The sequence below is a fragment of the Ahaetulla prasina genome, chromosome 1, assembly GCF_028640845.1.
Source record: "Ahaetulla prasina isolate Xishuangbanna chromosome 1, ASM2864084v1, whole genome shotgun sequence".
Taxonomy (NCBI): domain Eukaryota; kingdom Metazoa; phylum Chordata; class Lepidosauria; order Squamata; family Colubridae; genus Ahaetulla; species Ahaetulla prasina.
In genome coordinates, this window is record NC_080539.1 from 8,705,294 (window position 1) to 8,717,673 (window position 12,380).

General features: G+C 45.7%; 1 protein-coding gene across 1 annotated transcript in view; it reads right to left on the minus strand.

Moving 5' to 3' along the window:
- The window catches only part of RPS6KB1 (ribosomal protein S6 kinase B1), a 43,446-nt gene that overhangs the window by 14,841 nt on the left and 16,225 nt on the right, over positions 1–12,380 (minus strand). Inside the window, exons 7-10 of the mRNA XM_058164131.1 lie at positions 9,713–9,813; positions 7,978–8,068; positions 3,573–3,663; positions 1,442–1,549 (exon numbers count right to left, since the gene is read on the minus strand). Coding sequence (XP_058020114.1) covers positions 1,442–1,549; positions 3,573–3,663; positions 7,978–8,068; positions 9,713–9,813 — 391 coding nt within the window. The remainder of the gene's footprint in view (positions 1–1,441; positions 1,550–3,572; positions 3,664–7,977; positions 8,069–9,712; positions 9,814–12,380) is intronic.

The window sequence follows — 12,380 nt, forward strand, 5'->3', positions numbered from 1 at the left end:
GTCCAATTAGGCAAACTGCCAAAGGCCCTCCCTGATAAATGTCCAGAAGTCACCAAAACACAAAGCAGAGGACACAGCTACAATGTTGTTTTCCGGCAAGCTGAAACACCGGGGCTGATTATTATTAAGCCTTGTGGGAGGGGCCAATCATCTCTTGGCCCTACTCCCAAGTTGTTCTCTCTGCTTGAGCTGCTCTTGCCTTCTGGCAGCTCTTCTCATGCGTGCATTACGAACGGGCTCCTCCTGTTCCTCTGCCTCACTACTGTCAGCCTCTGGAGTCCGTACCTCACTTCCCGATGGCCCTGGCCTCACCTCAGCCTCATCGCTGTCCGACTCCGTTGCCAGCTCCGTTGGCTGCTCACGGACCACAACAAAGCCGGGATGCGGCAACCATTGTAAATGCATGTTGCCAAGCATCTGAATTTTGGATCATTTGATCACAGGGATAATGAAATGGTCATAAGTGTGAGGACCAGTCATAAGTCCCTCATTCAGGGTCGTTAGAACTTTGGTTGCTAAATAGATGGATGTAGGTTGAGAATTACCTGTACTGAAACATTCTGGACAAACGTCCATAGGATTCACCAACTAATTTCCAGGTTTGTATTTACCAAGATCGCCAACTGTGTACAAATAGATGCTGGAGACATTTTGTATTTTTAAAAGGCTTAATGAAAATTTAGTAGTTATTAACTGGGAAAACACAAGTTTGCAATTCAGATCAAAGAACAGTTCGGATGAAATAACTTTTGGGTTCCCTCTAAACTCATGCAGATAGCTCTCGACCTAAAACCATTCGTTTAGTGACCGTTCAAAGTTACAACGGCACTGAAAAAAGTGACCCACGACCGGTTTTCATACTTACGACTTTTGCAGCTTATCTGTAGTCATGCGATCATCATTTGTAACCTTCCTAGCCAGCTTCCGACAAGCAAAGTCAATGGGGGAAGCCAGATTCGCTTAACAAATACATGATTCACTTAACAACCATGGCAAAAGAGGCCGTAAAATTGGACACTACTCATTCGACAGCCATATTGACAGCCATATATCATAGAACTTCGGTGGTGCAGTGGTTAGAGTGCAGCACTGCAGGCTCCTTCTGCTGAGTGCCGGCTGCCTGCAATTTGGTAATTCAAATCACACCAGGCTCAAGGTTGACTCAGCCTTCCATCCTTCCTAGGTGGGTCAAATGAGGACCCAGATTGTTGGGGGCAATGTGCTGACTCTGTAAACCACTTACGAGAGGTCTGTAAAACACTGTAAAGCGGTATATAAGTCTAAGTGCTATTGCTATATTGCCTAATAACAGAAAATTGTGGTCGTAAGTCTAGGACTACCTGTAACTGAGCTCAGAAGCTATAGAAGAGTAGCAAATTCAAAAAATTGCTATGAATTTATACTTGAGCCAATGTCTGGGATTACCCTGTAAGAGTCTCACCTTTTTAAGCAGATCTCTGGCTTCTTGTGTGAGGTAGGGAGGCAAATTGAGTTTACACTTGAGAATTTTATCGATTGTTTTCTTTCGGTTCTCCCCAGTAAAAGGGGGCTGAAAAAGAGAGGAGGAAAGAGAAACTGTGAGAAAAATGTACATCATCATATAATGTCCGCTATCAAAACAAAATTCTGCTTGTGCTTCCTGGCTTTTAAGCAGGCCTGTAAAAACTGATTTCCAAACCTGGCTATTAAAAAGTGAGTTTGATGTACAACCAGGGCTGTCTAAGAAATCAAAATAGCATGGATGAGGGTCTTTTTCAAAAGGCAACTGGACTTTCTTAATTTTTCATTGAAGACGTTTCACTTCTCATGCAAGAAGCTTCATCAGTTCTGGCAGGATGTTGTTGTTGGTGGGGTGATGGAAGGCTTAGTTCTGCCCATCCTTCCATCTCCCTCGTCATCCTTCCAGAACCGATGAAGCTTCTTGGACGAGAAGCAAAATGTCTTCCAAGGAAAAACAAAGAAAAGAAAGTCCGGTTGCCTTTTGAAAAAGCACCTTTTTCAACCCATGACTTTGATGACTGAGAATCTCCAGAGACAATGGATGGATGCGATCACATGAGAAAAGGCAGAGATTCGATCACACAATCACAACCATCGCCTTGACTTTTTGATACGCATACACTGGACCCGCTGACTACAACGCCAGTAATAGGCGCATGAGGAATCAGTATCATACCTGAATTGCAAACCCAACAGGAAAAGCACCGAATTCAGGGATTCAATTTCCAAGCTTGCTACAACCTCAAAGTTCACGTGATTCGGGTGAGAAATTCAGCCCAGCCAGTGGAAAGAAATTTCCCTCCCAACAAACTTGTTGTGGACATCAGTAAGTATTGTGAATCAACATAAATGGAACTGCTATGTCATTCCAAGAAGCAGAGTGAAATACAGGTAGTCCTTGACTTATGATTGGTTATTTAATGAGCAATTCTGTTGTGGCCTGCCAGATTTGGACAGTGAGGAGGTTGGGGAGGAACATGGGCCAGTCCTGGAGTCTGGGGAAGGCTCTGATGAGGGCTCTGCGTCGGAGGCAGAGATAGGGCCAGGGCCTTCTGACAGTTGTCAGCTGCCTTCGGAATCAGACATCAGTGAGGCAGACGAACAGCTGGAGCCTGTTCCCACTGTGCGCATGCGCAGAGCTGCCAGGCGAAGGGAACAGCTAAGGAACAAGGGTCAACTCAGGAGTAAAGCCCCAGGTGGACGGTGAATGGCCCCTCCCAGAGGGAATAAAGAGGAATGAAAGGGGAGGGGAGTTTGCAGGAGACAATTAGTTCATGACTCTCGGAGACTTCTTGCCAAGTTTTGAAGATATCGGCCTGGCAGCTTGCCAAGCCAGATAAGGCCTGTGCCTGTAAATTCTCCCTTGAAAGACTTCGCTGGATGTGAATAAGAATTCATAGTAACTTAATAAAAAGAGTTTTTTGTGGTTTGCGGAAGCCTAGGTCAGAACACATTCGAAGTTATGATGGACTTAAAGAATAGCTATCTCTGATCTGTCCTCAAAGTTACAACTGTGACACACAAAGACACTCCCTGACATGATTGCATTTCAGGGCACGGCGAACCAGCTCACCTTTATGACTGGTTGGAGCATCCCAGGGTCTGTGACCTTGATCTGTTTTTGCCAGTTTTTGGCAAAAAAAATAATAAAAAAAAAATAAAAAATAAAAAACCACCTCCAACCCTTTGGATGAAAGGATTCACTAAAGACCATGTGATTTGCTTACTGATTGCAGTGACATGTTTTACTGCCATCGTAAAAAAAATAAGTCTTAAAATAGAATCAGGTCACGTGGTGCCTCGACTTATGACGCAGCGACTTACAATCGATATACCAGGCTCCACTGTGGTTGTAAGTCAAGGACTACCTGTACCGGCAGGTTCACCATCGTTTTCTGAATAAACCAGACCATAAATGAGATTTCTTTCAAAACCAGGAAATCTAACCCTGCATGCTTAGCAATAGGCAGGTTAAAAAACAACAACACAACACCACATGGCAAATTCTTTAAAGGCAGGGAGCGTGTTCCAAAACAACAAACAAAACATGCAGCTTGTAATTGTGCACCTACTGCTCCAGTCAGCATGTCATACATTAGTGCCCCCAAACTCCACCAGTCCACGGCACGGTTGTGCCCACTCCTCATCAGAATTTCAGGGGCCCTAAAAAGACATCAAACGCAAAGAGCAAGGATCAGCACAGCAGAGCACAGCATCCGTTACAATTAAAGACCCTGTGCCCAGCACCAACAGCACCGGTTGTGGTAGTCGTAAGTCAGTCGAGTAGTTTTGGCTACAGCCGCTCACCTGTGAGGAATAACCACTGCTTCTAGGTGACTAGCTTTGCCAACTCGCTATGCGTACTGTAAAGACTCATGGGTAGCATCAGCTTCTTATAAAACAGGGATGGGCCCCTTTATGACTTGTGGACTTCAACTCCCAGAATTCCTGAGCCATGGCTGGCTCAGGAATTCTGGGAGTTGAAGTCCACAAGTCATAAAGGGGCCATCGTTCCAACTCACGTCTGTTGTTAAGCGTCAAGCTGAGCTGGTGACAGTGTGAAAAGGTTAAAAACCAGATGCAAAGGTACAGCATAAGGCTCAACAGTAGTGCCTGTCTCTCTGAAGGGGATCTAGGTGTCCTGGTGGACCATCACTTAAATTATGAGCCAGCAAGTGTGCTGCAGCTGTCCCCCCCCCCCCCACAAAAAAACCCAATCCAATCCTAGGCTGCATCGACAAAGGAATAGAATCAAGATCACGAGAAGTGATAGACTGCATTAGTAAGGCCACACTTGAAATACTGCGCCCAGTTCTGGTCACCACAATATTAAAAAAAGATGCCGAGGCCCTAGAAAGAGTGCATGTCAACTTCAAAACGGACCTGGCTCACTGTAGTCATTTTTCCGTTTCTCAGCTGCCACACAATAAGGGAAGGGTTGGGGGGATAGGAATGCCAGACCAGACAACAACACACTATCATCCCGTGGGAACCAAGGTCATCTGCACAGGTGCCGGAGAGGAGTGACCAAGTAACCTGCCAAATAACCTAATTGGACAATATGACCTGTGACACCCTGGGGGCGGGGAGGGAATCGTGTACTCTTTTAATTATACTGAAACTGCGGGAAACAGAGTTGGTTTTGCTTTTATTCGTGCCAATATGTTGTACCCAATAAAGAAGTTCTTTGAGAAGGATTCCAGTCTCAAAAGTTCTGAATTGGTTGGGTTCATTAGCCGGAACCATGACATTAAACCAATTCCAACTCTTTAGCAACAGATAAGGGGTCTGGAGGGTACTGTATTTTTCAGAGTATAAGATTCACCTTATTTTTTGGGGAGGAAAATAAGAAAAAAGCTGATTGGCAGGTGGATCAGCCTCCCAGAATACCCCAATCAGCTGTTTCAGAGATGAATTTTAGCAACAGGTTCCTTGGTTGTGAGCTCTGTGCCTTGCCTTTTTTTGCTTTTTTTTCTGCCTCTGAAACTTCTGAAACACTGTTTCAGAAAAAAACTTTTTTCTGCCTCTGAAAGAGCTTCAGAAAAAAAGCTTCTGAAGCTCTGTTTGGGGGCTTCTTTTCTGAAGCTTCTTTTCTGATGTTTTTTTCAGCCTGTTTGAGAAGCTGGGCAGTGCTACATTCTGAGTATAAGATGCACCCAGATTTTCACCCTATTTTGTGGGGGGGAAAGGTATGTCTTATACTCAAAAAAATACAGTAAATCCTATCATGAACATCTAATGGAACTAGGTACATCTAGCCTATCAAAGAGAAGGATGGGGGGGGAGACATAATAACTGTCTTCCACTACTTAAGGGGTTGTCACAGAGAAGAGGGGATCGACTTATTGTCCAAAGCACCTGAGGACAGGAGAAGCAGCAATGGGAGGAAGCTTGCCACAGGAAGATCCAACCTAGAACTAAGGAAGAATTTCCTGACAGTGAGAACATTTAATCAATGAGAACATTTAATCAATGTAACAGTCACCTCCGTCAGCCAAACAATGCCGGCTGGCGACCCCCAGGGGGTCTGTGGGGGCACCTTCTCTGTGGGGGCACCCACCCTCTGGAATGAGCTTCCTCTGGGGTTACGATTACTCCCCGACGTCTGGACCTTCCAACGCGAGCTCAACTTTTTTATTTCACCGCGCAGGGTTGGCCTAAGATACTATGGTTTTAAGTGGGGTTTTATCATTGTTCTTTGAATAATTTTTAATAGGTACTAGCCAAATTGAATTAGATTTTTATATTGTCTTTTAATTCTGTTTATAAATATTGTTTTTATGTTGGCTGTAAACCGCTCTGAGTCCTTCGGGAGAAGGGCGGTATAGAAATTTAATAAATACTAAATACTAATAATACTTCCTGAAGCACTGTGTGCCTCCATCATTGGTGGTTTTCAAGAAAAGATTCCATCTGTCCAGGATGGAATAAGGTCTCTGCTTTGGACAAGGGACTGGACTAGAACAGAGGTCTCAAACTCAAGGCCCACCGACTGGATCCAGTCCATGGGGTGCTTAGATCTGGCCCATGGGGCCATCCTGGAAACAGCGGACTGGCCCACAGCCCTCCTGGGCTCCCTTTTCGCTGGCAGGGAGTGCTCAGGCCACCACAGACGCCACCGACATGAGTGACGTCGAGCTGGCCACACTCACCCTGGCTTCCCCAAGGTCGAACACAACCCTAATGTGGCCCTCAATGAAATCGAGTTTGACACCCCTAGACTAGAAGACCTCCGAGGTCCCTTCCAGCACTATGATTCTGTGACCTTTGTTTAACATATTCTGCAGCAAAGGTCATCTCAGTGACATCAACTCAAGATGAAGATTTTTCAAATGAGTAATTTAGAGTCACCAGATAGGCACATATGCTTATAATGTGGATACAATGTATGTGTTTTCATGGGAAGGATCAGTTTCATAGCACTTAATCACCTACCAAATTAAACAGCATCTTGCTTTCGCAGATACGGGAGGCTTTGACCTATGACCCTAACAGTTGTGATGGCCATAAAAATAGGTCAATAATTTGAGTTTATTTTACATTTTTGTATGGGAATACGCAAGCACAGTGGTCATTAAACAAGCCCAGTTTGTAATATGGCAGAGTTTTGCTGAATACCGGAAGCAATTTCTGGTTTTTGGCAAAATCACCATAAAGTACGGTCACATGACTGCAGGACACTGCAAACCACCATAAATGCAGCTGTGTTGCTGAGCATCCAAAAATGGGTGTGTATGTGTGTGTGTAAGATTGGAATTGCTGATCTGAGTCATTAACTCCCTTTTACCAGTAAGCTGTACCTCTGAACGTTTGCGCAGTTGCCAGTTGTGGCTCATTTGTACTAAAATGTACTATATCTCTTTCAATTGACAGTGCGTGAAAAACATGACATTGTGACACTGATGAGATCTGAGTGGTACACGCATAGTGACCACCGCTTTGCTCTCCAAAATTCAGGATGCCAAACAAGAGACAAGCGTCCAAATCTTAAAAGCCAGTCATCCTATCAAAACCAGCATCGTCTCAAAAGCATCAAGCAATGTGAACTCCAGTAATTAAAGAGTGCTAAATCCTATTTCAAGCTCACTATTCAGCATGAAAAAGCACTAAGTGACTCTAACCTCTATCTCATAGGGTCACTCAGGGGAAAAGGTGAAGGAAGAAGTGCATAGATACCCCACCACCTATCTCCCCCATATCTTGCCAGGATAGGGAGCGGAGCACTGTGCTAGGCCTACCCCTCCTGAGTCACCCAGTGCTCCACTTAAAAAAAAAATCTGTGTATTTGTTTAATGATTCACTAGGGAGAGCAGAGATGGGAAGCGTTAGGTTTGACACTTCATTTAACAACTGGTGACCCGCAACCAAAATGGGCAGGCCCTGTTATTGTCCTGTCGAGAACTACCTTTAAACCGTATGCTGTCTTGATCTCCTAAATATAAATCCAGATAGCTAAATAAAAAAATAAAGGATCCTGTTGGAACTTATAAAAAGAGAAAGTCTTTTTTGAGAGAGAAAAAACAACAGATTAAATTGACAAGAGTCCTGTTTGCTTAAAAAAAAAAAAAATCAGTTTCATCAGCCTGGTGCTTGGTCATTTTGGCTGGAGATTATGGTAATTTAGGTCCATCTGAAGCAGGGGTCTCCAACTTGGCAACTTTAAGACGTGTGGACTTCAACTCCCAGAATTCCTAGCAAAGCTGGCTGAGGAATTCTGGGAGTTGAAGTCCACAAGTCTTAAAGTTGCCAAGGTTGAAGACCCCTGATCTGAAGGACACTAAATTGAAAGAGATCATTTTCTCCTTGTCAAGAAATCCTGGGAGTGGGTGGGTGGGACTGTCCTGTCTCCTAATTTAAACTGAAAACATTCTTCATGGTTTGTTTTGACCACTAGGCAGATTGATTGGGGGTGGGGGGGGGAGAGAATAAATACTTCTCCTTGAGCACCATTTTTCTATCGTTATCAGCTGGACTCACATGTATTCTATTGTTCCACAGAACGTATGTGTGACTGTTCCATCATGAATAGATTCTTTACACAGTCCAAAATCAGTCAGTTTAACGTGACCTGGAGAAAAAAGAAGGGGGGGGAGGAGAAAAAGGAGAATAAAGAAGTGAGAGGACCACAGAAAGCTAATATATAATTAAATTACATTTTTGACACACAAACAGTAACACATACAAAATGCCTATGACCGGGAAATTGCTTGGCTTTCTAAACCCTGACACAAGTGTAGCCTAGCAGGTGTCTCGAGGACAAATATCCTGCAAAATAGGGGGCCACCCCTGAAAAGACCTGCTGCTAGCAGGCCAAGCTCTGCGTCTTCTTTCACTTCCTGCTTTTTTTAGGCAGCTAAAATACAGGTAGTCCTTGACTTACAACCGTAATGGAGTCTGTACCAGTGGTGGGTTGTCCCCGGTTCGGACTGGTTCTATAGAACCGGTAGTAAAACCAGTGGGAGGCTCCGCCCACTGACCCAAACGTCATCGAAAGTGATCTGTGCATGCGCAAGCGGAGCGAGCACGTGGGGGCACGATGCGAACTGGTAGTAAAAGTAAGTAGAACCCACCCCTGGTCTGCACATGATGCTTGTTAAGTGATGGACCCACATGATCACCATTCAATGTTGTTGTTTTTTACTGTTTTTAATACTTTTTACTGCTTTTTTAAATTTACATTTGAATTGTAATATATTTTGAATTGTCAGCTGCCCAGTCATTCACTGAGATAGGCGGCTATAGAAATCCAATCCAAATCCAATCAAATCAAAATCACCTCCTTAATCCATTTAAATTTAAACGTTAAATTTAACATTTAATGACCATAGTAGGGAGAATAACCCTATTATGGTCATTAAATGTCAAATGATCAGTACACAAAGCTCAGAGGTGGGGAGGATCTGGGAAATCTAGTGGGGAGGGAAGGAGAGGGTTCAAGCAAGCTATGTGGGAAGCGGACCCAAGACCTGTTGGGATCTAATGGAGTGAGAAAGCAAGCCCAAGGCCTGGGGGACCCAGCAGCGCAGGAGTGGGGGCATTGGGGGGTGCAGTGCTACGATCAGTTGTCAGGGTGGACAGATTTGCTAAGTGCCCAAATTTTGTTCATGTGATGGGGGAGGGGATGACAACAAGCGCTGCAGTGGCCATAACTTCAGGCAGGTCCCTTCATTCAGGGCCATTGTAATTTTGAATGCTCGCTGGAGGAATGGTTTAAGTCAAAAGTTACTATAATGGGAGATGTCAGCATCTCATTTCATGGGTGCCAAGACTGAGAAAAAAATCACCAAAGCTTTCAGACATCCCCTAGTAAAACTCATGCTTTAAATTCACTAGACACGTTCACAAGGATTCAAAATTGAACTGTGCATTCAGTAATCTAGTGTCCATGCAGATGTTGAGACAGTTTGTCCTTACACAAGAGGTCTCCAATCTTGGCAACTTTAAGACTCGTGGACTTTAACGCCCAGAATTCCCCAGCCAGCCAGGTGGCTGGCTGGGGAATTCTGGGAGTTGAAGTCCACGAGTCTTATAGTTGCCGTGGTTGGAGACCCCGCCTTAAACCATCTGGAAATGCAGAAAACTGCAATCCCAACCGATGTGTTGGCTCTCAGGCGGGGAAATCTATTCTAACTGAATCATGCCCAGATTCCAATAATTCTGAAAAACAGTTGGAAAAAACCTAAAACAGGCTTGGTCCCTGTCTCTTTCTAACCTTGGTGATTCAGCATGATGTTTTCTGGCTTTAAGTCACGGTAGATGATGCCTTTCTGATGCAGGTGTCCCAAAGCCATCGAAATTTCAGCCAAGTAGAAACTGCAATGCAAAAAACCCCAATTAGGAAAGAAACTTGGGTGGCTATGCGTCACGTATGACTTTAATATGTCGATCAATCTCAACCAGCAACCAAATAAATTAGATTTAAGAAATAAACCGCGGGGGGGGGGGACGACGGGACAAAGCAGCGCAAAACCTCAGGTGTGGCACAACGGGAGGACTCGGCTTCCAAGTTTAATAGTTGTTTGTTTGGCTTAGTTTTACCCTTGCTCACTATTCCAGCTCCTAGAGGCTCGGTTGCCCCATCCATGCTTTGGGGGCAATAGCCCCAAAGGAAAAAAGAATAACCATAATTTTAGTCGTGAAGCTACATGGATAAATCACAGTCCATAATTCCATTTCAAGCTACACGTGGTAGCTTGGAATTTCCACAGGAATTGGAATGGCTACAGGTGGTAGCTCGGAATTTCCGATGCTAAATGAGGTGGGTTTTTTTTAAAGCGAGTCGTGCCCAGTTCTATTTTTGTCACGGCTGTTAAGCAAATCGCTTGGAGTTAAGGGAACCATGCAGTCATTAAACAAATCCGACTTCCCCTGTTGACACTGCCTGTGGAAAGTTGGCTGCGAAGGTCATAAATGGCGACACTCCGACCCTGGGGTGCGGCAACATGAACAGGATACTGGGGAGGCTGAATGCGACCACATGTTTATTGGACCCGTGTCCCTCCTGGTTGGTACTTGAAGGAGGCGGTGGTGAGGCCCCTCCTCAAGAAGCCTTCCCTGGATCCAGCTGTTTTATCAAACTAACATCCTGTCTCCAACCTTCGTTTTTTGGCGAAGGTTGTTGAGAGTGTGGTCGCACGACAGCTTCCTCAGTACCTGGAGGAAACTGTCTATTTAGACCCGTTCCAGTCCGGCTTCCGACCTGGGTACAGCACGGAGACGGCTTTGGTCGCGTTGGTGGATGATCTCTGGAGGGCTCGGGATAGGGGCTGCTCCTCTATCCTGGTCCTATTAGACCTCTCAGCAGCTTTCAATACCATCGACCATGGTATCCTGCTGCGACAATTGGAGAGATTGGGAATGGGGGGCACCGTTTTTCGATGGTTCTCCTCCTATCTCTCTGACCGATCACAGACGGTGTTGGCAGGGGGGCAGAGGTCGACCGCAAGGTGCCTCACATGTGGGGTGCCGAAGGGGTCGGTTCTCTCGCCTCTCCTGTTCAACATCTATATGAAGCCGCTGGGGGAGATCATCCGTGGTTTTGGGGTGCAATATCATCAGTATGCTGATGACACGCAGCTGTGCATTTCCACCCCTGACCACCCCAATGAGGCTGTCAAAGTGATGTCCCGGTGTTTGGAAGCCGTACGGGTCTGGATGGGGAGGAACGGGCTCAGACTCAATCCCTCCAAGACTGAGTGGCTGTGGATACCAGCGTCCCGGTACAGTCAGCTGGTTCCATCGCTGACTATTGGAGCCGAATCATTAGCCCCTATGGAGAGGGTCCGCAACTTGGGTGTTCTCCTGGATGCTCAGCTGTCGTTCGAGGAACATATGACGGCCGTCGCCAGGGGAGCCTTTTATCAGGTACGCCTGATCCGCCAGTTGCGCCCCTTCATAGACCGGGATTCTTTGTGCACAGTCACTCATGCCCTTGTCACTTCCCGCCTGGACTACTGTAACGCTCTCTACATGGGGCTCCCCTTGAAGAGCACCCGAAGGCTCCAACTGGTCCAGAATGTGGCTGCGCGGGTGATAGAGGGAGCCACTCGTGGCTCCCACGTAACACCTCTCCTGCGCAGGCTGCACTGGTTGCCGGTGGTCTTCCGGGTGCAATTCAAGGTGTTGGTAACCACCTTTAAAGCGCTCCATGGCTTAGGACCGGGTTATTTACGGGACCGCCTGCTGCCACCGATAACCTCCCACTGACCTGTGCGCTCCCACAGGGAGGGTCTCCTCAGGGTGCCGTCAGCCAAACAATGTCGGCTGGCGACCCCCAGGGGGAGAGCCTTCTCTGTGGGGGCACCTACCCTCTGGAATGAGCTTCCTCCGGGGTTACAATCACTTCCCGACCTCCGGACCTTCCGACGCGAGCTCAAGACTCTTTTGTTTCACCGCGCAGGGCTGGCCTAACGTGTTAATGGTTTTTAGTCAGGGTTTTATTATTATTTTAATTAGTTTTAACATTAGCCAAAATTGAATTAGATTTTTATAGCGTCTTTTAACTTTATTTATTAATATTGTTTTACATTGGCTGTAAACCCCCTGAGTCCTTCGGGAGAAGGGCGGTATAGAAATTTAATTAATTAATTAAATAAATAAATAAACTGTCATAAAGTAAATAAATGCTGGTTTGCCAAGTGCCCGGATTTTAATCACGTGACCACGGGGATGCTGTGTTGGTTGTCAGTCTGAGGAATGGTCGCAGGTCACTTTTTTCAAGGCTGTGGTTAAGTTTGAATGGTCACTAAAACAAATGGTTGTAAGTCAAGGACTGCCTGTATTATTTTTCATGCTGCCCTGCTGGCCACTGCAGCCCCTTAGTATGCTGTCTCAACAGATCCTGAAATTCAGTTCCTCTGCAGCAACTTTTCATTCTGGCT